Source organism: Salmo salar, chromosome ssa24, assembly GCF_905237065.1.
Source record: "Salmo salar chromosome ssa24, Ssal_v3.1, whole genome shotgun sequence".
Classification (NCBI taxonomy): Eukaryota; Metazoa; Chordata; class Actinopteri; order Salmoniformes; family Salmonidae; genus Salmo; species Salmo salar.
In genome coordinates, this window is record NC_059465.1 from 21,315,306 (window position 1) to 21,342,436 (window position 27,131).

The 27,131-nt window shown below is 42.0% G+C and overlaps 1 protein-coding gene across 1 annotated transcript; it reads left to right on the forward strand.

The window, feature by feature from the left end:
- Nucleotides 1-855: 855 nt before the first annotated feature.
- Nucleotides 856-27,055, forward strand: dpysl2a (dihydropyrimidinase like 2a). The gene is made up of 14 exons (XM_045707007.1): nucleotides 856-1,207; nucleotides 8,376-8,464; nucleotides 8,601-8,785; nucleotides 9,124-9,288; nucleotides 9,474-9,535; nucleotides 11,188-11,268; nucleotides 11,361-11,429; nucleotides 21,750-21,870; nucleotides 22,347-22,503; nucleotides 24,153-24,294; nucleotides 24,548-24,718; nucleotides 25,249-25,428; nucleotides 25,565-25,757; nucleotides 26,464-27,055. Exons 1-14 carry the CDS (start codon nucleotides 1,166-1,168, stop codon nucleotides 26,553-26,555), a joined length of 1,749 nt encoding a protein of 582 aa, XP_045562963.1. The 5' UTR covers nucleotides 856-1,165; the 3' UTR covers nucleotides 26,556-27,055.
- Nucleotides 27,056-27,131: the final 76 nt, after the last annotated feature.

Below are 27,131 nucleotides of genomic sequence, written 5' to 3' on the forward strand. Positions count from 1 at the left end.
CTGTAACATAAATGTGAAAAAGGGAAGGGGTCTGAATATTTTCTGAATGCACTGTATGTGTTGAAATTTCTACCTACATGGACAAACTGTTACTTGGCCACATGGCTATGCGTATATGAGTGAATGGCTTCCTTCCTCATTTTAAAAGCAATCTAATTGCATTTATATTACATTAAACAGAATATGCACAATACATCCCTGAATGAATTAAATAATTGAATCAACATGCACACTTGACTGTCATATTGTTTGATGAAACATAACAGCATTTAATCCATAAGGATAATACATACACACTAAGTATATTACTAAATACACATAATTGGTTTCAATCATCAAAGGTGTAAGAAATTTAAACCTGACAGTAGATTGTTCCTATACCATCAATAGGTGGTACAGGGATATTAGTGTGTGGGCCTTTTCCTCATTACTCTCATTAGTCACCACTCAGATGAAAGGATAATTTCCACACCTACTCAGTCTAGACTGGGATACATGGGTTGTATCTGTAAGAATGAATTGTTCAAAAGATAATTATAATGCAGTGTGTGTTTTCAGAAAAATATTTTATATCTGAGAAAACATCTTGCTTACTTCAGGTTTATTACCAGTTCATTCCATTCATACCAATGTAATGTCACCACTTGCACTGCTATAATAAACAAATGCAGGGTAATTGGTCAAACATGGAACGCCAGTTCATGCGCTCATGTCATTGGACTTTGCTTGTCCTTTCTAATGAAAGGAAGTTGCATTGTTTCAGACAAGTCAAATAAGCATCAGTGTCACTCCTAGTCTCCCATCCATCCTCCAGACTTGGCCTGCAGCAGGTGAGTGGAGAGGCAGGGTGGGGCATTGCGCATGCACAGTGGCCGTGGCCCTCATCGCCGTTTATCTTATCGCTTGGTGACAGCTGGACAGGCTTGGCGCAGCATTGGAACGTGAGGAAAGGCTGTCAGAACTTTTTAAGTTCATTCAGCAAACCTAGTTGGAACGGATTGAGCTATTTCACGAATTTAGTCAGGCGATAGCCGGAGACACAATTTTGTCTGGGCGTCGACTGGTCTCAACGCATCCGAGCATCCATCCCTTTCATTGCTAGCGGTCTAGCTAACATCAGTGAGGCGACAGCCATAATCGAGAACGCTGACAACGCGCCGCTAAGATGTCTGGATACCAGGGAAAGAAAAATATACCACGCATTACAGTGAGTAGTGTTTTAAATGCTCATAATTTAACAATTGTGTGTAAAATCTATACCTATGAATAAACTAGCAGTAGGGATTAGACAGCTAGACGGTGCTAGCTGTAGTATCACGCTATCTGAGGAGGAGAGGGTGGGGGGGGGCATTCATACCAATGCAATGTCACCACTTGCTTTGCAATAATTAACAAAGGCAGGGTAATTGGTCATAATTGGAACTTCAGTTCATGCGCCCATGTCATTGGAATAATCGTCAAGACGCTCATTTTATTGTGTGCATGCTATTTTTTAGCCATTCCATATCCTACCATGTTAGACGATTTAGCCTAGCCGACAGGATCAGGAACAAGAATGGATGATTGGGACAAATCTTTTATATTGTCCATCCTTATATTCAGATTGATTCTAATATACTTGTAATGCCTTATTGGTAATACTGTAGCTATAGACTATGGGGATACCACAATATGTGGTAAAATGTGGGGGAAATCCCAGCAACAATAATACAATGTTTTTTTTGGAAAATGTATTCATTTATTGAATACATATGTATTTGTCACAACAATTCGTCTTATCAACCCAAAACAGCAAAGGGTTGATTTGCCATGATGACGTTTAGGGAGGGGGTCATAACCTTAGTAGTTAAAAGGGCAAACACCTTTAATGAAAAGTAGTTCATTGGATTAAATCCATCCTTGCTGTAAACTGTTTTTTTAATTTTTTTTTTTAACTAGGCAAGTCAGTTAAGAACAAATTCTTATTTACAATTACAGCCTAGGAACAGTGGGTTAACTGCCTCGTTCGGGGCAGAATTACAGATTATTACCTTGTCAGCTCGGGGATTCGATCTGGCAACCTTCCGGTTACTGGCCCAATGCTCTATCCACTAGGCTACCTGCCGTGAAGGCCTAACTTTTGTCTGTATGCTGCCATACTCTACATGCAGTAATGACATTTAGGCATAAAAATAACCACACATTTGCGTGCGTTCCTGTCAAAAATATATGAATTATTGAAATAAAATGGTTCTAGAGATCTGTTCCTTTTGTTTCTGCAAGGGCAACATGGAAGGGAGCTGGGATTGGGGGAGGTATTTTCGGGCAGCTGTCGGCTCTCCCTCACAACTGGAGCAGACTTATCTAAGCACCTGACATCTCAGGCATTGCATACAGACGGCTCAATCCCAGAAGGCCCCTGGGCTCTAAAATGACAGCGTGTTGTGGCTTTAAAATGGGGGCAGAGCAATGTGCTGTTTTCCCATCAACTGTACCAGTGGCACCACCTCATTGCGGTGTGGCTGACTCAGATCTTCCATGTGAAACACTTTTACTGAAGCATCCTAGGCCTTGGCCCTGTTACTTGCACACCCCTCTCTCAGCCCACCAAATGCAAAGAGAGAAGCTATGGGATGCTGCTAATGTACATGGCATTGACAGAGTGAGCTGTTGTTCTACTTTTCTATTCCAGTAGTTCCCTTTTGGATGCACCACCTCATCTACTAACAGTGCTATAAAATATAATGGAGATCTTGTCTACAGACTGCATAGCAGTGATTGATATGCAACCCCATGGAAAATAGTAATATACCTGCTATTATAATGACCTAGACCAGGGATGGGCAACTTGCCAGTTAATTAACTCTAAAACATCTTACAAAATTTCACGTATGGCCCCCAAAAGGTTAGGGCTGGCTCTAACTGCATGTGCGGGTATGGATGTGGGTATGCAGACCCGCGAGCCACTGCGGCCCCTGAGTTTAGATTGTTTTGTGGCCCCCACCCCCATCAAAGTTGCCCATCCCTGACCTAGACCTATTGACCAATGTTTGTGGTGTAGCCTAAATATTTCTAGCATTAAACTTTTCTTATAAAAAACAATCAATCTTAACATAATCACTAGTTAACTGCACATGGTTGATGATATTACTAGTTTATCTAGCTTGTCCTGCATTGCATATAATCGATGCGGTGCCTGTTAACCTGTTGAGGACAGACGTTCCGCTAGCGGAACCCCAAGCCAACAGCCAATGGCATCGCACGGCGCGAAATACAAAACCAACTAAAATACCACAATTCAATTTTCTCAAACAATCAACTATTTTACACCATTTTAAAGATAAGACTCTCGTTAATCTAACCACATTGTCCGATTTCAAAAAGGCTTTACAGCGAAAGCAAAACATTAGATTATGTTAGGAGAGTACATAGACACAAATAATCACACACCCATTTTCCAAGCAAGCATATATGTCACATAAACCCAAACCACAGCTAAATGCAGCACTAACATTTGATGATCTTCATCAGATGACACTCCTAGGACATTATGTTATACAATGCATGCATGTTTTGTTCAATCAAGTTCATATTTATATCAAAAACCAGCTTTTTACATTAGCATGTGATGTTCAGAACTAGCATACCCACTGAAAACTTCTGGTGAATTTACTAAATTACTCATGATAAACGTTGACAAAATACATAACAATTTTTTAAAGAATTATAGATACAGAACTTCTTAATGCAATCGCTATGTCCGATTTTAAAATAGCTTTTCGGCGAAAGCACATTTTGCAATATTCTGAGTACATAGCTCGGCCATCACAGGCTAACTAATTTGACACCCACCAAGTTTGGGGCTCACTAAACTCAGAATTACTATTAGAAAAATTGGATTACCTTTGCTGTTCTTCGTCAGAATGCACTCCCAGGACTTCTACTTCAACAACAAATGTTGTTTTGGTTCCAAATAATCCATAGTTATATCCAAATACCTCCGTTTTGTTTGTGCGTTCAGGTCACTATCCAAAGGGTAATGCGCGAGTGCATTTCGTGACAAAAAAAATCGAAATATTCCATTACTGTACTTAGAAGCATGTCAAACGCTGTTTAAAATCAATTTTTATGCTATTTTTCTCGTAAAATAGCGATAATATTCCAACCGGGCAACGTTGTATTCATTCAAAGGCTGAAAGGAAAAAAATGGAGAAGTCTCGTGAACGCGCATCTCAGTCTCACTGTCCCCAGGCTGACCACTTACAAACTCTGCTGTTGTACTTTGCCCAGAGACAGCAGACACCCCATTCCACTTTCTGGTGGCTTTAGAGAGCCAATGGAAGCCTTAGAAAGTGTCACGTTACAGCACAGATGCTGTAATGTCGATAGAGATGCAACAGAAGGACAACAAATTGTCAGACAGTGCACTTCCTGTATGGAATCTTCTCAGGTTTTGGCCTGCCATATGAGTTCTGTTATACTCCCAGACACCATTCAAACAGTTTTAGAAACGTTAGAGTGTTTTCTATCCAAATCTACTAATTACATGCATACTCTAGTTTCTGGGCAGGAGTACTAACCAGATTAAATCGGGTACGTTTTTTTATCCGGCCGTGAAAATACTGCCCCCTATCCCAAAGAAGTTAATTTCTCAGCGAATCACAGCCTATTTTGCAATCGGGTGTTGATTTAACAAGCGCATTCGCGAAACAAGCACTGTCGTTGCACCAATGTGTACCTAACCATAAACATCAATGCCATTCTTTAAAATCAATACACAAGTATATATTTTTAAACCTGCATATTTAGTCAATATTACCTGCTAACATGAATTTCTTTTAACTAGGGAAATTGTGTCACTTCTCTTGCGTTCCGTGCAAGCAGTCAGGGTATATGCAGCAGTTTGGGCTGCCTGGCTCGTTGCGAACTGTGTGAAGACCATTTATTCCTAACAAAGACCATAATTAATTTACCAGAATTGTACATAATTATGACATTACATTGAAGGTTGTGCAATGTAACAACAATATTTAGACTTAGGGATGCCACCCGTTAGATAAAATACGGAACGGTTTCCGTATTTCACTGAAAGAATAAATGTTTTGTTTTCGAAATGATAGTTTCCGGATTTTACCATATTAATCACCTAAGACTTGTATTTCTGTGTGTTATTATGTTATAATTAAGTCTATGACTTGATATTTGATAGAGCAGTCTGACTGAGCGTTGGTAGGCAGCAGCAGGCTCGTAAGCATTCATTCAAACAGCACTTTCATGCGTTTGCCAGCAGCTCTTCGCTGAGCTTCAAGCATTGAGCTATTTATGACTTCAAGCCTATCAACTCTCGAGATTAGGCTGGTGTAACCGATGTGAAATGGCTAGCTAGTTAGCGGGGTGCGCGCTAATAACGTTTCAATCGGTGACGTCACTCGCTCTGAGACCTTGAAGTAGTTGTTCCCCTTGCTCTGCAAGGGCCGCGGCTTTTGTGGAGCGATGGGTAACGATGTTTCGAGGGTGGCTGTTGTCGATGTGTTTCTGGTTCGAGCCCAGGTAGGGGCGAGGAGAGGGACGGAAGCTATACTGTTACACTGGCAATACTATAGTGCCTATAAGAACATCCAATAGTCAAAGGTATATGAAATACAAATGGTATAGAGAGAAATAGTCCTATAATTCCTATAATAACTACAACCTAAAACTTCTTACAAGGGAATATTGAAGACTCATGTTAAAAGGAACCACCAGCTTTCATATGTTCTCATGTTCTGAGCAAGGAACTTAAACATGAGCTTTTTTACATGGCACATATTGCACTTTTACTTTCTTCTCCAACACTTTGTTTTTGCATTATTTAAACCAAATTGAACATGTTTCATTATTTATTTTATTTTATTTTTGTATTATATTAAGTTAAAATAAAAGTGTTCATTAAGTATTGTTGTAATTGTCATTATTACAAAGGGGGGGGGGAAATCGTCCGATGTAATCGGTATCGGGGTTTTTGGGCCACCAATAATCAGTATCGGTATTTGCGTTGAAAAATCATAATCGGTCGACCTCTACTATGCATGTTGAACAGATGAAGATAAGTAAGACAAGATCACTCATGATTTATCAAAGACATATGAAAGAGGATATTGGAACCAATTTGCCTTATTCCCTGCACTCAGGCCTGTTATTTTCCTTTATCTGGTTGAGTGCAAAAATGTGGTCTAATCTGAAGTCAACTGACCCATTTGAAGATAATAGACTGTTAGATCATGCTGGAAGAATTAAGTTTTGTGAGGCCTGTTCAAATCAAAATTTCAAATTTATTTTTATATAGCCCTTCGTACATCAGCTGATATTCTCAAAGTGCTGTACAGAAACCCAGCCTAAAACCCCAAACAGCAAGCAAAGCATGTGAAAGAAGCACGGTGGCTAGGAAAAACTCCCTAGGAAAAACTCCCTAGAAAGGCCAAAAACCTAGGAAGAAACCTAGAGAGGAACCAGGCTATGAGGGGTGGCCAGTCCTCTTCTGGCTGTGCAGGGTGGATATTATAACAGAACATGGTCAAAATGTTAAAATGTTAAAATGTTCATAAATGACCAGCATGGTCAAATAATAATAATCATAGTAGTTGTCGAGGGTGCAACAAGCACGTCCGGTGAACAGTCTTCTGTGCGACCACCACAACTATTAGTGGTAGGCTATAGGTCACTGTCTGAATGTGAAAGTACTCAGGGCAGTGTGCTAGCTAGGGGATACTAACACTCTACATCTTGTGACTGCTGTATGGTCTGGAGAGAGGATGAGCCTCTATCGGCCTCATTAAGGTAGCAACTCAGCCCACGCTCCCTGAGGAAGGCCAGGTGAGAAGAAGGCCTGATGAGAAGTAGGCCAGCCCGAGCCTACAGTAGAATGCTCTCCTCAGATGGAAATGGGATTATTTGTCCTACTCTTAAGTGGATGCTCCTGGTCTTCCATTAACCCATGCTCTACTCTACACAGCCCTGCATCTCAGACTGATCTCAAGATCTGAGCTGTTTGTGATCAGGGTGGAATATGTCATGACTTAACACATAAAGCCTTATTCTATATGAAATATATGACCAATAGCCTAGTAAAAATGGAGAAGCCAAGTGTTATCTGAGTAGTGGTTGCTTTAATAAGGCATTTCTGTTGGGCATTAGCCTAATCTTTGCACTCATTTTTACATTTCAGTCATTTAGCGAGCGCTCTTATCCAGCGCGACTTACAGTATTGAGTGCATACTTTTTTTGTACATTTTCTGTACTCGCATGATATCCACTGAGTATACCAAACATTAGGAACACCTTCCTAAAATTGAGTTGCACCCCATTTGCCCTCAGAACAGCCTCAATTCGTCGGGGCATGGACTCTGCAATTTGTCGAAAGCGTTCCATAGGGATGCTTGCCCATGTTGTCTCTAATGCTTCCCACAGTTGTGTCAAGTTGGCTGGATGTCCTTTTGGTGGTGGACCATTCTTGATACACACAGGAAACTGTTGAGTGTGAAAACCCAGCAGTGTTGCAGTTCTTGACACAAACCGGTGGCACTTACTACCATACCCTGTTCAAAAGGTACTTAAATCTGTCTTGCCCACTCACCCTATTAACAGCACACATACACAATCCATGTCTCAATTGTCTCAAGGCTTAAAAATCCTTCTTTAACCTGTCTCCTCCCCTTCATCTACACTGATTGAAGTGGATTTAACAAGTGACATCAATAAGGGATCATAGCTTTCACCTGGATTCACCTTGTCAGTCTATGTCATGGAAAGAGCAGGTGTTCTTAATGTTTTGTATACTCAGTGTAGAGACATTCTGAGTAGGTGTCGGAATTCCCCTTAACTGTATCACTGGTTTGACAGAGAAAGAAACAGCTCTTGTTGGTTAAGATGATAACTTTGCAGAAAGATCACAAAAATAAAGAAAATTGTGGCCATAAGCCTGTGTCCTTTTGTTTGAATTTTTCCATTTAGATAAAACACTTAAACATATATTGTTGAATACAATTGGGTGTTACTTTGTTTCTGATTTAGCTCTGCTTATGCATTGTTGTTTGGGGTTTCTTGGCAGACAAGACAATGGCCATGTCTTGGCCAAGCCCTAGTGCTCTTTTATATAGGAACGCATACTAAGGACTCTATCCTTGTGTGGAGCTTTTTAGTCCCTTATGGTATGCCTCTGATGTGCTGCTATTCAGTTAGGTTCTGTTGAAGCTCTCCTGGATGGATGGATGTGCTGGGGTTGAGTATTGGCTAGCTTACCTTTCATGCCAAATTTGTCCAATATAAAGTATGCTTTTTAAATCTATCATCAATGGGTTGTGGTGCTCACTGCTATTAAAACAATTAAGTCACAAATTAAATTCTGTCTCTTCTCACAGAGTGATCGTCTTCTTATCAAATGTGGAAAGATTGTAAATGATGACCAGTCTTTCCTTGCTGACATCTATATCGAGGATGGAGTCATCAAGTAAGTCTTATTAGTTCGAGCGCCATTGTTGGCACTTTTGTTGGCTATATATATGAAAAAAAACAGAGTATCTTATTTTGTAATGCCTTTGATCATTTCTGGTCTCTCCCTCTCTTAATACATTTCTTCTCCTCAGGCAAATTGGAGAGAACCTAATAGTTCCTGGTGGGGTGAAGATCATTGATGCCCATGGACGCATGGTGATGCCCGGGGGCATAGATGTGCACACACGCTTCCAGATGCCAGACAGGGGCATGGTGTCAGCAGATGACTTCTACCAGGGCACCCGTGCTGCTTTGGCTGGGGGAACCACTATGATAGGTATGTACTAATGAAATGTTTCATCCCCAATGACACACTTTACAGAAACCCCTAGATTCTGAAATACCGATATCAACCAGCCAAAACATTTGTTACTAATTTACCCTTTGCAGATATTCATGTTGCTTCATAGTTTTGAATATTATGTCTGGCTTCTGTAAAACGCGATAATGTTACTGCTAAGGTGGTTTCGATGACAGTGGTCTGTCTGTCTGTCTGTCTGTCTGTCTGTCTGTCTGTCTGTCTGTCTGTCTGTCTGTCTGTCTGTCTGTCTGTCTGTCTGTCTGTCTGTCTGTCTGTCTGTCTGTCTGTCTGTCTGTCTGTATGTATGTATGTAGTTGATCATGTGGTTCCAGAACCTGGTGTGAGCCTGGTGGCAGCGTTCAACCAGTGGAGGGAATGGGCCGACACCAAGTCCTGCTGTGACTACTCCCTGCATGTGGACATCACTAACTGGCACAAGGGCATGCAGGAGGAGATGGAGAGCCTGGTGAAGGACCACGGTACGCAACTAACACAATTACACAAACCATTGTCACCCATTCACTCATGTCAGTTGGGGTGGGGGAGCTATGATTTCTACTAAGACTCTCCTTGTGGTTTATTTCCTTCCTGTGACTGTCCTTTCCTCTCCCTTTGCTAACCCTTTGTCTATTGCTACTATTGCTCATAAGTTTTCTATCTTTAGGTGTCAACTCTTTCCTGGTCTATTTGGCTTATAAGGATGTTTTCCAACTTTCCGACTCACAGGTACGATTTGAAGCATTTCAGATTGGTATGATTTACTGCCGACGGATGGAGGAGTCAACATTTGTGGAGGCTTGTGCATGCATTTAAAGTTGTGATTGCACTTTGCGAAAATGCATTGCATGAAATTATATTCTGTATGATCTTGCTTGGTAACACTTTACTTGATACCCAGCGTCATAACCATGTCATAATATGTCATAACCTGTTATAATATGGTTAGAAACACTGTCATGACACATATATTTAGATCTGTCATGACATATATTGTGTTATTTTATGGCTGGTTATGACACCTACATAAGAATGTAAAAACCCACAAAACCTACCACACAAAGCAAAAACATTTCATTACACCATAGTCTGTGTCAACAGTATGTTTATGTTATATCTATTTTTTTGTTGTTGACCATATTAAATGATCATTGTAATTGTGCACACATTGATGTCAGACATGCAGCTTACCCCAATGCTCTGTTGCTGATGACTGGGATGAATGCAGGAACAGATTTCAGGAGCAGGACAAGACCCCCTCTTTTTGACTGATGACTGATATAAGGGCATGCACGTGATAGGCCTATCTGGCTTGTATGAGTATTAAGGTCATAATGCTTTTTGACAGTGTAATAAAGTGTATTTCCTTAGTCCAAGTAAAGTGACACAGTGTGGTCATAATTCTTCATGAGTGTCATAAAGTTATTTAAAATATGATGAATAAAACATGACTATAAATAATTTATTACAACAACAACAAAGGATTTTAGAAACAAACTTTCAAACGAAAGGAAACTTCTTGGCAGGGAAAAAACTAGTTTGAATAAATGTGGGTTTTGACACTTATGTAAGTGTCATAACCAGCCATAAAATAATGCAATATATGTCATAACAGGTGTAAATATGGGTTATGACAATGTTATGACCATATTATGACAAGTTATGACAACTTATGTCAGCTGTTATGACATTAGTTAATGGTTATGACCATGTTATGGCACTGCGTGTCAAGTAAAGTGTTACCCATTGCTTATAAACTCTTTGAAGGCTGAAACCTAATTTGAGATTAGTACGTGTAAAAAGTAGTTGATGTCAATGGGAGATTTGCATGGATTTGTGCGTGCATATCTCAAATTTGGTGACAACAGCACATCACTGCTCCAACAATTATGAGATTATCGAAGCCTTCTTCACCTCTTCTGGAATATCTACTGCTTTCCGACTGCTAGATAAAGGATTGTCTTTCTGTGGGGTGATTGATCTCTCTCACGTGGCACATGTATTTCTGGGAAAGCTTTGTTAATGGCACTGTATTGAGTTTTCCCACTCAGCACAGGCTGGTTAGTGGTTAGGACTGCCACTGGGGATGACTCTTGTAACACGTGCTGAAAGATCGCCTGACAGTTTCCTGTGGCCTATTGCAACGTCAATTCCTAGTTGATTGCCATGTGAATTCTGAGTTGAACCATGTGGTCAACCTAAAGAAGTAGAGTAAATTAATTAATCTATGCATTTAACATTCTCATCCAACATGTCTTGCTCTGACAAAGATCTCCACTAAATGCTTGGACCACCAAAAAAACACATTGTAAATGTCCTCATTGCTAAAGCCCCTTGTTCCCTGGCCTGTGTGTTGAAAGGATGCTTTCCTCTTCCTGTAGATGTACGAGGTGTTCAATGTCATCAGAAACTTGGGAGCCATCGCTCAGGTGCACGCAGAGAACGGGGACATCATTGCCGAGGTAACAGAACTTGTAATAAATCCTATCACCATGTCCCAGTTTGCTGTCTCCACAGGCCAAGCCACTAAAGCTGTTGTCTGATGTGTTTGCAGGAGCAGCGTAAGATCCTGGAGCTGGGCATCACTGGCCCTGAGGGTCACGTGCTGAGCCGTCCGGAGGAGGTAACTACGACCTCTGGCCAAGTGCTGTGCTTCTATTAGTCTTCTACTTGAACTTGAAGTGTGCCTTTGGTTGTTTTACATGGAAAGCAAGAAAGAGGCTATATGATATTAAAGGAGAATGTTGCTTTTTTACAACCAAATCTAAATTTTATATGTAAATCTCATGTTATAGATGGGTCCAAATGGAAGCCCTGAAGCCCTTGGCAAAATAAAATAAGAACTTAGACTCTATTAATTATCTTGTTTGAACAAGTTAGTAAAAAAATATATATGAATGTTGTTTTGTCTAATTAGACCTAATTTGTTATGCAGCTTGTCAGACCGTGTAATGGTTGCTGCAGCCATTCATTCACTAATTCCATCCACTGATATGATTATTAATTGACAGTTTTTTGATTGGCATTCAACAGCAGCCCTGCTTTAGCCTGAGCATGTAAGTGGGCGAGTGTTGAGCGAGGAGCAGAGCGTAATTTGAGCTGATTTAAAAAATGGTGTGCACCTTCTCCCGCTTCAATTTCGCTCTGCTCTGCCTAGCATTTTTTGTTTCCTTTATCACTGTTCTTTTAATTAGGTCTATTTGGTTGTAATTATTTAGCCTACCCCACCCAGAGTAGCATATATCTAGTTTATATTCTACTTTCTAACATTAGGATATGTAGTTTCTATTTTAAATGACAAAATCTATTCAGGGATGTTTTAGGTAGGCAATCCATAGGCTACTGTAAAATGTATTTTTGTTTTTCTTGGAATAGGAACACCATAATATAAATAAATCATTTGAATTATTCTAAAATATCAGAAATTAACCGTAAATAATAAAGGCCAGTATCAGCTTCTTTTCATAAATAAAAGGGAATAAATAATCTGAAACTGCAGCAGTCAAAAGATTTGCGCACAGAAGCAAACGCCAATAAGCTTCACATGCGCATTAAGCATGGGAAATGCGCTTTACAAATTAAATATTATTATTATAATAAAGACAGGTGAGAGAAAGAAAACAAGTAGGCCCTCAGGTCATGACACAATACTGTCATCTGCAGGAGATAATGAGATTTCAATATACAATAGGGACCGGCACAGAGTCCAGTAGGACAGTGCCACAAGGCTACATAGTCATAGGCCTACACTTCACCACTGCTGGAGAGAATACACTAGAGAACGAGTGATGTGGATTTTTTTTAGGGCTGATTCCTGTACCAATTTTTGGCAGTAAAGGAGGCCGATATTTGATATCATTAAATTTGAAAATGTTGATGACAAAATAATTGTATTTGGAAGGTAAATCTCTTGATTAACTAGGTAAATCAAGATGCCATACAATAGGCTTATTCACAGTGCAGGTGAATGCATATTCAATAGAAGTGTGTGCATGCATTGAGTTATTGAGCTTGTTTTGACTGATTGGTGGAGTCTGATGCTTCAGATGACAAATACATCTGTTTGCCTTCCATTTGGGACTGATATTATCCTACTGATCAACAACATTCTCATAGAAGCATCACTACAGCATGTCAAGCCTGTATGGAAGGACATCATAATGGCACTGCTGTTAGTTTGAGAATATAAAATAACATATTCAATGCAAATGGATCCAATGTAACGTCATGATTTGTGATCACAGATGTTTATGAAACTACAATTTGGCATTTTCAGTGATCAGGATTATTGTTTTTTTTAGCTGTCAGGCCTCATCTCGAAACAACTCAGCTGCCAGGATGAAACTCGAAACAACTCAATTGGCTAGTTCAGCTCTCTATCAAGAAATAGACGGGTTATAACTTGATCCTACTGCTACTATTGTATGAGCGACTGTAACTCAGTTCCCATTCACATCTCCTCATCCAGTGTTACCAACTTTGCAGCTAGATTTAGCAAGTTTTCAGACCCCTCCAGCAACTTTTATTGGCAAAAGATTATAGCGAAAAATGTAGCTACTTATTAAGGCTGCCTCAGCGACTTTTGGTTGATTTAGCAACTTCCCTGTTTGTGCACCCATCACTTGCGTCCGATCCCCGCCCTCTTCGCTCCGCCCCTCCCCCACCTCTCAGTCCTCTCCCCGCTGCAGCAGCGAGTCAGGTAATTAAAAAAAATATATTTATTTCACCTTTATTTAACCAGGTAGGCCAGTTGAGAACAAGTTCGCATTTAAAACTGCGACCTGGCCAAGATAAAGCAAAGCAGTGCAACACAAACAACAATACAGAGTTACACATGGAGTAAACAAACGTACAGTCAATAACACAATAGAAAAGTCTATATACAGTGTGTGCAAATGAGGTAAGATTATGGAGGTTAGGCAATAAATAGGCCATAGTGGCGAAATAATAAAAATGTAGTAATTAAACACAGGATAGATGTGCAGAAGATGAATGTGCAAGAAGAGATACTGGGGTGCAAAGGAGCAACAACAAAAAATATGGGGATGAGGTAGTTGGGTGGGCTATTTACAGATGGGCTATGTACAGGTGCAATGATCTGTAAGCTGCTCTGACAGCTGATGCTTAAAGTTAGTGAGGGAGATGTGAGTCTCCATCTTCAGTGACTTTTGCAATTCGTTCCAGTCATTGACAGCAGAGAACTGGAAGGAAACAGATGGCACTGTGATAGACTACATCCAATTTGCTGAGTAGAGTGTTGGAGGCTATTTTGTAATGACATCGCCAAAGTCAAGGATCGGTAGGATGATCAGTTTTACGAGAATATATTTGGCAGCATGAGTGAAGGATGCTTTGTTGTGAATTAGGAAGCCGATTCTAGATTTAATTTTGGATTGGAGATGCTTAATGTGAGTCTGGAAGGAGAGTTTACAGTCTAACCAGACACCTAGGTATTTGTAGTTGTCCACATATTCTAAGTCAGAACCGTCCAGAGTAGTGATGCTAGATGGGCGGGCAGGTGCGGGCAGTGATCGGTTGAAGAACATGCATTTAGTTTTACATGCATTTAAGAGCAGTTGTAGGCCACGGAAGGAGTGTTGTATGGCATTGAAGCTCATCTGGAGTTCAGTTTGGACACCCAAAGAAGGGCCAGAAGTATACAAAATGGTGTCGTCTGCATAGAGGTGGATCAGAGAATCACCAGCAACAAGAGCGACATCATTGATGTATACAGAGAAAAGAGTCGGCCCGAGAATTGAACCCTGTGGCACCCCCATAGACTGCCAGAGGTCCGTACAGCAGGCCTCCGATTTGACACACTGAACTCTGTCTGAGAAGTAGTTGGTGAACCAGGCGAGGCAGTGATTTGAGAAACCAAGGCTGTTAAGTCTGCCGATAAGAATGCGGTGATTGACAGAGTCGAAAGCCTTGGCCGGGTCGATGAATACGGCTGCACAGTATTGTCTTTTATCGATGGCAGTTATGATGTCATTTAGGACCTTGAGCGTGGCTGAGATGCACCCATGACCAGCTCGGAAACCAGATTGCATAGCGGAGAAGGTATGGTGGGATTCGAAATGGTCGGTGATCAGTTTGTTATCTCTGCTTTCGAAGACCTTAGAAAGGCAGGGTAGGATAGATATAGGTCTGTAACAGTTTGGGTCTAGAGTGTCTCCCCCTTTGAAGAGGGTGATGATCGCGGCAGCTTTCCAATCTTTGGGGATCTTAGACGATACAAAAGAGAGGTTGAACAGGCTAGTAATAGGGGTTGCAACAATTGCGGCGGATAATTTTAGAAAGAGGGTCCAGATTGTCTAGCCCAGCTGATTTGTAGGGATCCAGATTTTGCAGCTCTTTCAGAACATCAGCTATCTGGATTTGGGTGAAGGAGAAATGTGGAAGGCTTGGGCAAGTTGCTATGGGGGGTGCAGAGCTGTTGAAAAATGCTTATTGAAATTCTCAATTATCGTGGATTTATCGATGGTGACAGTGTTTCCTAGCCTCAGTGCAGTGGGCAGCTGGGAGGAGGTGCTCTTATTCTCCATGGACTTTACAGTGTCCCAGAACTTTTAGGAGTTTGTGCTACAGGATGCAAATTTCTGTTTGAAAAAGCTGGCCTTTGCTTTCTTAACTGCCTGTGTATATTAGTACCTAACTTCCCTGAAAAATTGCATATTGCGGGAGCTATTCGATGCTAATGCAGAACGCCACAGGATCAAGTGAACCAAGGGCTATATCTGTTCCTGGTTCTACATTTTTTGAATGGGGCATGTTTATTTAAGATGGTGAGGAAAGCACTTTTAAAGAAGAACCAGGTGTCCTCTACTGACGGAATGAGGTCAATATCCTTCCAGGATACCTGGGCCAGGTCAATTTGAAAGACCTGCTTGCTGAAGTGTTTTAGGGAGCGTTTGACAGTGTTGAGGGGTGGTTGTTTGACCGCAGACCCATTACGGATGCAGGCAATGAGGCGGTAATTACTGAGATCCTGGTTGAAGACAGCAGAGGTGTATTTAGAGGGCAGGTTCCTGAGCGGTGTGATGGCTGCGTGGTCCCATGGTGTTTATACCTGCGTACTATTGTTTGTAGATGTGAACGTGGTACCTTCAGGTGTTTGGAAATTGCTCCCAAGGATGAACCAGACTTGTGGAGGTCTCCAATTTTTTTTCTGAGGTCTTGGCAGATTTCTTTTGATTTTCCCATGATGTCAAGCAAAGAGGCACTGAGTTTGAAGGTAGGCCTTGAAATACATCCACAGGTATACCTCCAATTGACTCAAATTATGTCAATTAGCCTATCAGAAGCTTCTAAATTCATGACATCATTTTATGGAATTTTCCAAGCTATTAAAAGGCAAAGTCAACTTAGTGTCAACTGTAAGTATTCAGTCCCTTTTCTATGAGACTCGAAATTGAGCTCTGGTGCATCCTGTTTCCATTGATAATCCTTGAGATGTTTCTACAACTTGATTGGAGCCTACCTGTGGTAAATTCAATTGATTGGATGTTTTGGAAAGGCACACACCTGTCTACATAAGGTCCCACAGTTGACAGTGCATGTCAGAGCAAAAGCCAAGCCATGAGGTTGAAGGAATTGTCCATAGAGCTCCAAGAAAGGATTGTGTCGAGCCACAGATATGGGGAAGGGTACTAAAAAATGTATGCAGCATCGATGGTCCCCAAGAACACAGTGGCCTCCATCATTCTTAAATGGAAGAAGTTTGGAACCACTAAGACTCTTCCTAGAGCTGGCCGCTCAGCCAAACTGAGCGATCGGGGGAGAAGGGCCTTGGTCAGGGAGGTGACCAAGAAACCGATAAACACTGACAGAGAGATGGGAGAACCTTCCAGAAGGACAACCATCGCTGTAGCACTCCACCAAGCAGGCCTTTATGGTAGAGTGGTCAGATGGAAGCCACTCCTCAATAAAAGGCACATGACAGCCCACTTGGAGTTTGCCAAAAGGCACCTAAAGGACTCTCAGACCATGAGAAACAAGATTCTCTGGTCTGATGAAACAAAGACTGAACTCTTTGGCCTGAATTCCAAGCATCACGTCTGGAGGAAACCTGGCACCATCCCTACGGTGAAGCATGGTGGTGGCAGCATCATGCAGTGTGGATGTTTTTCAGTGGCAGGGACTGGGAGACTAGTCAGGATCGATGGAAAGATTAACGGAGTACTATCCCTATGATGAAGCATGGTGGTGGCAGCATCATGCTGTGGGGATGTTTTTCAGTGGAGGCGACTGGGAGACTTGCCAGGATCGAGGGAAAGATTACCGGAGCAGTCCCTGCCACTGAAAGTACAGAGAGATCCTTGATGAAAACCTGCTCCAGAGCGCTCAGGACGTCAGACTGGGCCGAAAGTTCACCTTCCAACAGGACAATGACCCTAAGCACACAGCACACAGGGCCGCCATGCTTCCAGCCCCTAGGCAACTTTTTAGTATTTCGTTTTTTTATGTGTTGTTTCTTACATTATTAGCCCAGATTTTTTTTTGTGTGATTACAGACAGCCGGGAAAAGCTTTTGCCTATCAGAGCGGCGGTAACTCACCAGCATTACCAGCATTACGACCAGGAATATGACTTTACCGAATCAGATCCTTTGTTCTTACCCCCCAGGGCAATTAAACTGATTCCATAGGCTGATCCAAAACACCGCCGGCGGAGAAGAGGTATTCGGAGTGGACTTCTAGGCGCGCACACCACCCGCATCCGAGTATATTGCTCGCTAATGTTCAGTCTTTGGATATTGAAGTTGACGAGCTCAGGGCGAAGATTTCCTTCCAGAGAGACATCAAGGATTGTAACATACTCTGTTTCACAGAAACATGGCTCTCTCTGGATATACTGTCTGATGGGTTCTCAGTTCATCGTGCAGACAGCAATAAATATCTCCGCGAAGAAGAAGGGCGGTGGTATATGTTTCATGATTAACTACTCATGGTGTGTTTGTGATAGCATACAGAAACTCAAGTCCTTTTGTTCACTCAACCTAGAATACCTCACAATCAAATGACGGCCGTATTACCTCCCAAGAGAATTATCTTCGGTTATAGTCACAGCCATGTATATTCCCCCTCAAGCCGATATCACGACAGCCCATAAAAGAACTTCACTGGACTTTATGCAAACTGGAAACCACATATACTGAGGCCGCATTTATTAAAGCTGGGGATTTTAACAAAGCACATTTGAGGAAAATGCTACCGAAGTTCTGTCAACACTTTGACTGCAGTACTTGCGCTGCTAAAACACTTGACCATTGCTACTTCAACTTCCGGGATGCTTACAAGGCTCTCCCCCGCCCTCCCTTCAGCAAATCTGATCATGAATCTGTTTTGCTCCTCCCTTCCTATAGGCAGAAACTCAAACAGGATGTACTTGTGCTAAGGACTATTCAATGCTGGTCTGACCATTCGGAATCCACGCTTCAAGATTATTTTGATCACTGGGACTAGGATATGTTCCGGGTAGCATCTGAGAATAACATTGATAATTACATTGATACGGTAACTGAGTTTATCAGGAAGTGTATAGGAGATGTTGTACCCACTGTGACTATTAAAACCTACCCTAACTAGAAGCCGTGGATAGATGGCAGCATTCGCGCAAAACTGAATGCGCGAACCACCGCATTTAACCATGGCAAGGTGACTAGGAATATGGCAGAATACAAACAGTGTAGTTATTCCCTCCATAAGGCAATCAAACTGGCAAAACGTCAGTATAGAGACAAAGTGGAGTCGCAATTCAATGGCTCAGACACGAGACGTATGTGGCAGGGTCTACAGACAATCATGGACTACAAAGGGAAAACCAGCCACGTCGTGGACACCGGCGTCTTGCTTCTGGACAAGCGAAACACCTTTTTTGCCCACTTTGAGGATAACACAGTGCCATCGACGCGTGCTGCTACCAAGGACTGTGGGCTCTCCTCGACATGAGTAAGACATTTAAGCGTATTAACCCTCGCAAGGCTGCCGGCCCAGATGGCGTCCCTAGCCGCGTCCTCAGAGCATGCGCAGACCAGCTGGCTGGAGTGTTTACGGACATATTCAATCTTTCCCTATCCCAGTCTGCTAACCCCACATGTTTCAAGATGGCCACCATTGTTCCTGTACCCAAGAAAGCAAAGGTAACTGAACTAAATAACTATCACCCCGTAGCACTCACCTCTGTCATCATGAAGTGCTTTGAGAAACTAGTTAAGGATCATATCACCTTTACCTTACCTGGCACATTAGACCCACTTCAATTTGCTTACTGCCCCAATAGATCCACAGACGATGCAATCGCCATCGCACTGTACACTGCCCTGTCCCATCTGGACAAGAGGAATACCTATGTAAGAATGCTGTTCATTGACTATAGCTCAGCATTCAACGCCATAGTACCCTCCAAGCTCATCATTAAGCTTGGGGCCCTGGGTCTGAACCTCACCCTGTGCAACTGGGTCCTGGACTTCCTGACGGGCCGCCACTAGGTGGTGAAGGTAGGAAACAACACCTCCACTTCGCTGATCTTCAACACTGGGGCCCCACAAGGGTACGTGCTCAGCCCCCTCCTGTACTCCCTGTTCACCCATGACTGCGTGGCCACGCACACCTCCAACTCAATCATCAAGTTTTCAGACGACACAACAGTAGTAGGCCTGATTACCAACAATGGCGAGACAGCCTACAGGGAGGTGAGGGCCAAGCATGTAGCGTCATACCCAAGAAGACTTGAGGCTGTAATCAACCAAGTACTGTGTAAAGGGTCTGAATACTTATGTAAATGCAATATTTCAGTTCATTCAATTTAATTAATTTTAGAATAAGGCTGTAACGTAACAAAATGTGGAAAAATTCGAGGGGTCTGAATACCTTCCCAATGCACAGTATTTTGTAAATATTTTCTCTAAATAGTTCACTAAAGTTTATTGCACCATACTGGCCGCTTACTTGTTTTCTTTCTCCCAATCAAAATAATAATAATGCATAATACACACTGTAAGAAATGCAAAAACATGTTTTGAAATAGTATCTGTGTATTTTTTAATTGGAGGCTTTTCATATATATTCCATTCTCCTTTTTCTTCTTTATATTATGTATATATTCCCAGTAATATTCCTTTATGTAATTAAGCTTTTACATGTGTATTTTTCTTTCTTTCTTTATAATAATAATAGTCATAATAATTATATTTAATTCGTAGAGTGCATATCCAATGCTCATATGAAGCTTATTGGTGCTTGCTTCTGTGCACAAATCATTTGACCGCTGCGGTTTTCTATTATTTATTCTCATTTTAAAAAGAAGCTGATACTGGCCTTTAGTTATTTTTTTTCTTCTGATATTTTTGCTTTATTAAATTGATTTATATTATGGGGTTTCTATTCCAAGAAAAACTGAAATACATTTTACAGTAGCTAAAACACCACCTAAAACAGCCTTTAATATATTTGAAGTCCTTCAAAATAGAAACTACAGAAAGTAGAAAATGAACTAGATCTACTGTGGGTGGGGTAGACTAAATAATTACAACCGAGTAGCCCTAATTAAAGAATAGTGATAAAGAAACAATAAAATGCTAGGCAGAGCAGGCCCAGAGCTTGTGGCTAAGCAGTACCAGAGCGAAATTGCAGCGTGAGAGAAGGCTACAGCGACATTGGAGCAGGAGAGAAGGCCAACGCCATTTTTTTAAATCTGTTCGAATTACGCTCTGCTCCTTGCTCCACATTTGTCCACTTACATGCTCTGGCATTCAAAAGCAGCCCTGCTTTAGGCTATCAAAGAACTGTCAATTAATAATCATATCAATCGATCAAATCAGTGAATGAATGGCTGCAGCAACCATTACAGTCTGACAAGCTGCATAACAAATGAGGCCTAATTAGACAAGATAACAATTAAGTCGTTCAAACAAGATAAAATAGGTCATTAAAACAACTTAGTACCTCTTTTGAACGACTTAGTATCTCTTAGTATCTTGTTCAAACAACTTGTTTTTACTAAGTCGTTCAGACGAGACACTAAGTCGTTCAAACTAGATAATTCCTCTTCCAAGAGTTTTCTTGGAAGTTTTCTTTTTTTGCCTTGGGCTTCCGGAGGTCCAGACACTTTCTTTTGCGATTTAACAGTTGTTTTTCTTTTAAATGTACCACAACCAGCGATTCACTTTCTATTCCTCGTTGCGCAGTACAGGGGCTCTGAATAAACATGAACAAAGGCTCCAAAAACATAAAAATATGTCATTTTAGAAACGCAAACGCTCTCAGTATAGTGATGCAGGTCTTTAGATGTTGTACACATGAAATTGTGTCATTCCGAACTTTATCCGCAACATTATATTCCATTTTATTGCGACTCGAGCTATACCTCTCCATCCATTCTAGCAGCAGGTTACACAGTGAATGGAAATGCTGGATGGGGGGAAAGCTTGAGTCACAACGAAATGGAATATACCATTGCGGATAAAGTTCAGAATGACACGATTTAATGTGTACAACTTCTAAAGACCTGCATGACTATACTGGGAGCGTTTGCGTTTTGTAAAATGACTTATTTTAGTGTTTTTGGAGCCTTTGTTCATACTTTTTCGGAGCCCCTGTACTCCACAACGAGGAAGAGAAAGTGAATCACTGGTTGCAGTAAATAAAAAATATAAAAAGTTAAATTGCAAAAATAAGTGTCTGGATTTTTCTATGACATGCTATTTAGAGATTTGGTTGTTAAAAAGCAAACTTCTCCTTTAACAGAACTCACTACAGAAGTAACTGAACAGCGAATGTGTGAGTCAAGTCTCTTGAGTATTCTTTTCCTATGCTTGCTTCTTCCAGAATGCCTAGTCAGCATTTTGGTAAATGCTGCAGCAGTGAAGTAGTCTGTAACTCAACATGAAGGTCACTGAGTCTGGTCTGAACTCCCTTTCTCTGTGTCTGTCTCTGTTGTGTAGGTGGAGGCAGAAGCAGTCAACCGGTCAGTCACTGTGGCCAATCAGACCAACTGCCCCCTCTACATCACCAAGGTGATGAGCAAGAGTGCTGCTGATGTCATCGCCCTGGCCAGGAAAAAGGGTAATAGTAAAGAGAAAGAAGTGTGGTGATGGACTACTGTAACATGTTTTCTTTTGATTGCACTCTGTGGTTTGTGTATAGTAACTACTGTTTAATAATAGTAATGTGTGTGCTTACATTTGTCCTATTTCACCCGTGCGAATTGGAAATTCTTTTTTTGCATACCCCATTGCCCCTGAGAAACCCCCGGAGAGTGTGGTCAGAGCCAAGGATCAGCCATTATTGACGGCGATCCTGAAGCAATAAGGGTTAAGAGGGAACATTGACAGATTTTTCACCTAATCGGCTCAGGGATTTAAACCAGCAACCTTTCGGTTACTGGCTCAGCAGTCCTAACTGCTAGGCTACCCGTCCGTTTTAAGGTACACTAAATGTCAAATCGCACATAAATCATTCCCCTTGTAAATCAGTCCTGCTTTGGAGACAGGGCACAAGCCCTCTGACCTGGTTTTTTGCTGTGTTCTGTGGTACTCTAGGTGCTGTGGTGTATGGAGAGCCTATCTCTGCCAGCCTGGGCACGGACGGAACCCACTACTGGAGTAAGAACTGGGCCAAGGCAGCTGCCTTCGTCACCTCCCCACCCCTCAGCCCTGACCCCACCACCCCTGACTATCTCAACTCACTGCTCTCCTGGTAGGTGCTCCATTTATACTATGTACCTCTACTCAACACAGAAATATGCAGTAATCATGTGTTACTTACACACATCCTCCACCAGAAGGTGATACCGTAAATTCCGGACTATAAGCCGCAACTTTTTTCCCACGCTTTGAACCTCGCGGCTTAAACAATGACGCGGCTAATATATGGATTTTTCCCGCTTTCAATTTTTTTTTCTCAAAAAAAACACATTCTGCGACGTGCTCAGTTTTTGGGCGGCATGAAGCTTTCATTAGACCAATGAAATTGCCGAACAGGTTAAGGTCAAACAGTGACGAGAGCGACAATGAAAACGATCCAATATCGGATGAAGCAATTCTGAGGCTATTCAACTCCGACACCGAAGGAGATGACTTCAGTGGTTTCAGTGCACAGGAGGAGGAAGATAGTGACCAATGACTTTCTTGGTAGGCTACTGTTTACTGCTAATTTTTTATTTTTTGTTACAAGCCGTGTTTCGTTAAAGCCTATTTATTTTTGTTACAAGCCGTGTTTCGTTAAAGCCTGTGTAAAGTTAATTTGTTTCAATGTACCGGTAGGCACCTGCGGCTTATAGACATGTGCGGCTTATTTATGTTCAAAATCATATTTTCTTTAAATTCAGTGGGTGCGGCTTATATTCAGGTGCGCTCAATAGTCTGGAAATTACGGTATGTCATCCTAGCCTCCTGGGACTTCATTTATCAAAAGTAAAACAAAACGTCCAGTTTTCCCGCAAAGGTTGGTATTTATCGATTTTGAACTTGACGGGAAAGTGTGTGTATCTCCACGCAAATACCTTGAGATGTTTCTACTTTTTAAGACTTGAACATGAATTCCCCCCGTGCACATTCTCTCGGGCAGTCTTTGCCACTCTTCACACTTTACTATTCAGTTGATTTAAATAGTAAAGAAAAACAATCCAAATTACTATGCTAAAGTCCCTAAGAGGAGATCGCATAGCAACCAGCATGTCATCTAATATGTTTGTTTAAATTTTATTATATAGGCCTAAATCATAATCAAATTGCAGGACATGTCTCTCCTTTTCTGACATAACTGGTTTGAATTATTCCCGTTACACAACAAATAGTAGGCTACCATTTATCAATCGCTCATTCAATAGCCAAGCTTGCTCAAAAGTAAATAGGCCGTTAACCTCGACAGTATGTGACAGTACGGGTAGGCTACAGTATTGCTGTGCGATAGGATGAGGAGCGCGACATCGTAGCCTAGCCTATTTAATTTCAGATGCTATACCAGGGGTGTCAAACATAAGGCCCGCGGGGGGGTCCAATCCGGCCCGCCGGTGGTTTGAGTAAAAACAATAACAATAACGTTTTATACATTTTTGGGATGGGGAACAAACTCAGTATACTTTAAGATGACTATAATCCAATCAAAACTGTGTAGAAAATGATAATGGACCTACATTCATACAGTTTTTTGACTGTTTCCAGCTCACTAATAATCACAGAAATGAAAGCTAGACAGTCAGGGAGAATTTTTTTAAAGAAATGTACTCACGGGTGATAAATGAGGCCCATGGAAAGTCATATCACTCAAGACAAAACATGCAAACATAAGACCTATGAGTGGAGTGTCTCAGTCTCTCTCTCCCTCCATCCTTTGTTCCTTTCCAGTGGTGACCTGCAGGTGACTGGTAGTGCTCATTGCACGTTCCACACCTCCCAGCGTGCTGTGGGCAAAGACAACTTCACCCTCATCCCAGAAGGCACCAACGGCACTGAGGAGAGACTCTCCCTCATCTGGGACAAGTGTGTGGTGAGGCACACTCTACTGACCTTTTTCTTCTGGTTTTTCTACAATCAAACATACCACAATCAAACATGCTTCTTTCAAATTGATCCTGTCTTTGTAAATAGATATAGATTTTGTAGAATTAACAATCAATTTACTTTCCCCGTTTGTGCCACAGTCATTCATGTCATCAAGGGGTTCTCAGTTGTTCAAGTGAACGTTTGCAGCTGTCTTGTAAGTCAGGAAGTGACAATGCCTTGTCTTCTGATTCCCTTAGGTGACTGGAAAAATGGACGAGAACCAGTTTGTGGCTGTGACCAGCACCAACGCAGCTAAGATCTTCAACCTGTACCCCCGTAAGGGCCGCATTGCAGTGGGCTCTGACGCCGACCTGGTCTTGTGGGACCCAGACGTCACCAAGATAATCTCTGCCAAGAGTCACAACCTGGTGAGAGCCTGGCCAACCCACACTGTACTAACCATATCATAATTGTGGTGTTTATACATGGTTTTAGTCCCACCTACTGTATGTAGGACTCAGTTTGGATCAAACAATTCTAAAACATTTTCATATGAAACATTGAAGCCTTTTTCCTACGAAGCGTTGAGACAAACCATTAAGTAAAATCTACTGACCTGAAATGACTTGTTAGAGAACAGCTCATGCAGACAGGGCCTGAGTTATCCCTCGATGAGTCACCACTTTCTTTCATTTAGAGGAGCTAGCTGGCCACATCAGCACTAGTTTCTCCTGATGATGTCAGCTGAATGCCACAGTTACCATGCTGGCACAATTCATTGAATATATAAGGACCTAGACTAAAGTTCATATGGAAAAGCCTCAAATCTTTGAAATGTTTTTTGGGGTTTGCAATGTGCATGTGAAAGTAGAGTAAATGCTGTCTTTCTCTGTGATTTGCCCTCTTGTACTTTGTCAGTCTATTTGAAACTCTTCTCATCAGACCTCTTCTTTTGCAGGCTGTGGAGTATAATATCTTCGAAGGCACCGAGGTGCGTGGAGCTCCCCTAGTGGTGGTCAGCCAGGGCAAAATAGTGTTGGAAGAGGGCAACCTCCATACCACTGAGGGCTGTGGGCGCTATGTGAGCCGCAAGCCCTTCCCTGACCATGTCTACAGGAGGATAAAGGCTCGCAGCAGGGTGAGTCTGTAGTGCAGTGAAACTGACATTGAATAGAATATAGATTGTTGATTGTTAATTACCATTCTCACTGACAGTGATGAACTTGAACAGCCGAACTGATGCGGTTATCTCATCTGTCTTTCTGTCCTCCCAGCTGACGGAGCTGAGTGGGGTCCCCAGGGGTCTCTATGACGGGCCGGTGTGTGAGAATGTGACACCTAAGGTCATGACCCCGGTCACCTCGGTGAAGACCTCTCCAGCCAAGCTGCAGCAGCAGCAGCAACAGCAGCAGCAGCAGGCTCCCCAGCCCGTCCGTAACCTGCACCAGTCTGGCTTCAGCTTATCTGGTCAGTACAGCTCAACGTTTCTCTCACAGCTCCACATGGAATATCAGTAGGAATAGCATAATACTAAGATGTGTTAAGCACACAAGTATTATCATTTGGCCTGAAATTGTACCATATTGGGTTTGGCAGATGCCAGGAGAACACTATCTGCCCCAATGCATATTGCCAACTGCAAAGTTTGGTGGAGGAGGAATAATGGTCTGGGTCTGTTTTTCATGGTTTGGTCTAGGCCCCTTACTTCCAGTGAAGGGAAATCTTAATGCTACAGCATGCAATGACATTCTAGACTATTCTGTGCTTCAAATTTGTGGCAGCATGACAATGCCCCCATGCACAAAGCAAGGTCCATATAGAAATGGTTTGTCGAGATCAGTGTGGAAGAACTTGACTTGCCTGCACAGAGCCCTGACTTCAAACCCATTTGGGATGAATTGGAACGCAGAGTGCGAGGTAGGCCTAATCACCCAACATCAGTGCCCGACCTCACTAATGCTCATGTGGCTGAATGGAAGGAAGTCCCTGCAACAATGTTCCAACTTCTAGTGGAAAGCCTCCCATAAGAGTGGAGGCTGTTACAGCAGCAAAGGGGGGACCAACTCCATATTAATGTCCATGATTTTGGAATGAGATGTTCGACGAGCAGGTGTCCACATACTTTTGGTCATGTAGTGTAACTGACTTCCTCTTCTCTATCTCTCATGCCCAGGTGCACAAGTTGATGATAACATTCCCCGCCGCAACACCCAGCGCATTGCGGCGCCCCCTGGTGGTAGGTCCAACATCACCAGCCTGGGTTAAGCTCTACTGTCAGCTGAACTGGAGAGGAGTGGAGCAGGAGGATCCACCTCAGCTCCCAGACCAACCATCACAACCAACAAAGCTTAATCTGTTGTGGTCCCGTCTCCCTGACTTAACTGCAAGCTGGTGGTCAAAAACACTTCATCCATCTTCATCCATACTTAACTTCTCTGTCACCTCATTCAAAGAAAAAAAAAGAAATAGCACTCAATGTATTGTTTTGTATTACCTACATGCCATATGCAATCTTTTCATTTTTTTTAAGGAAGAGTCAAGTGAATTTAGAGAGTTCTTGATGTTTTTCTGTATATACACTGAACACCTTCCTAATATTGAGTTGCACCCCCTTTTGCCCTCAGAACAGCCTCAATTCATTGGTACATGGACTCTACAAGGTGTCAAAAGCGTTCCACAGGGATGCTGGCCCATGTTGACTCCAATGCTTCCCACAGTTGTGTCAAGTTGGATTGATGTCCATTGCACTAGCGGTTCTGGGTGGGGCCAGGGGGGGCCAGTGCCCCTGTGACAACAATTTTGGACCCCCTTGTGGCCCCCCTAAATGTGGAGTATGACATT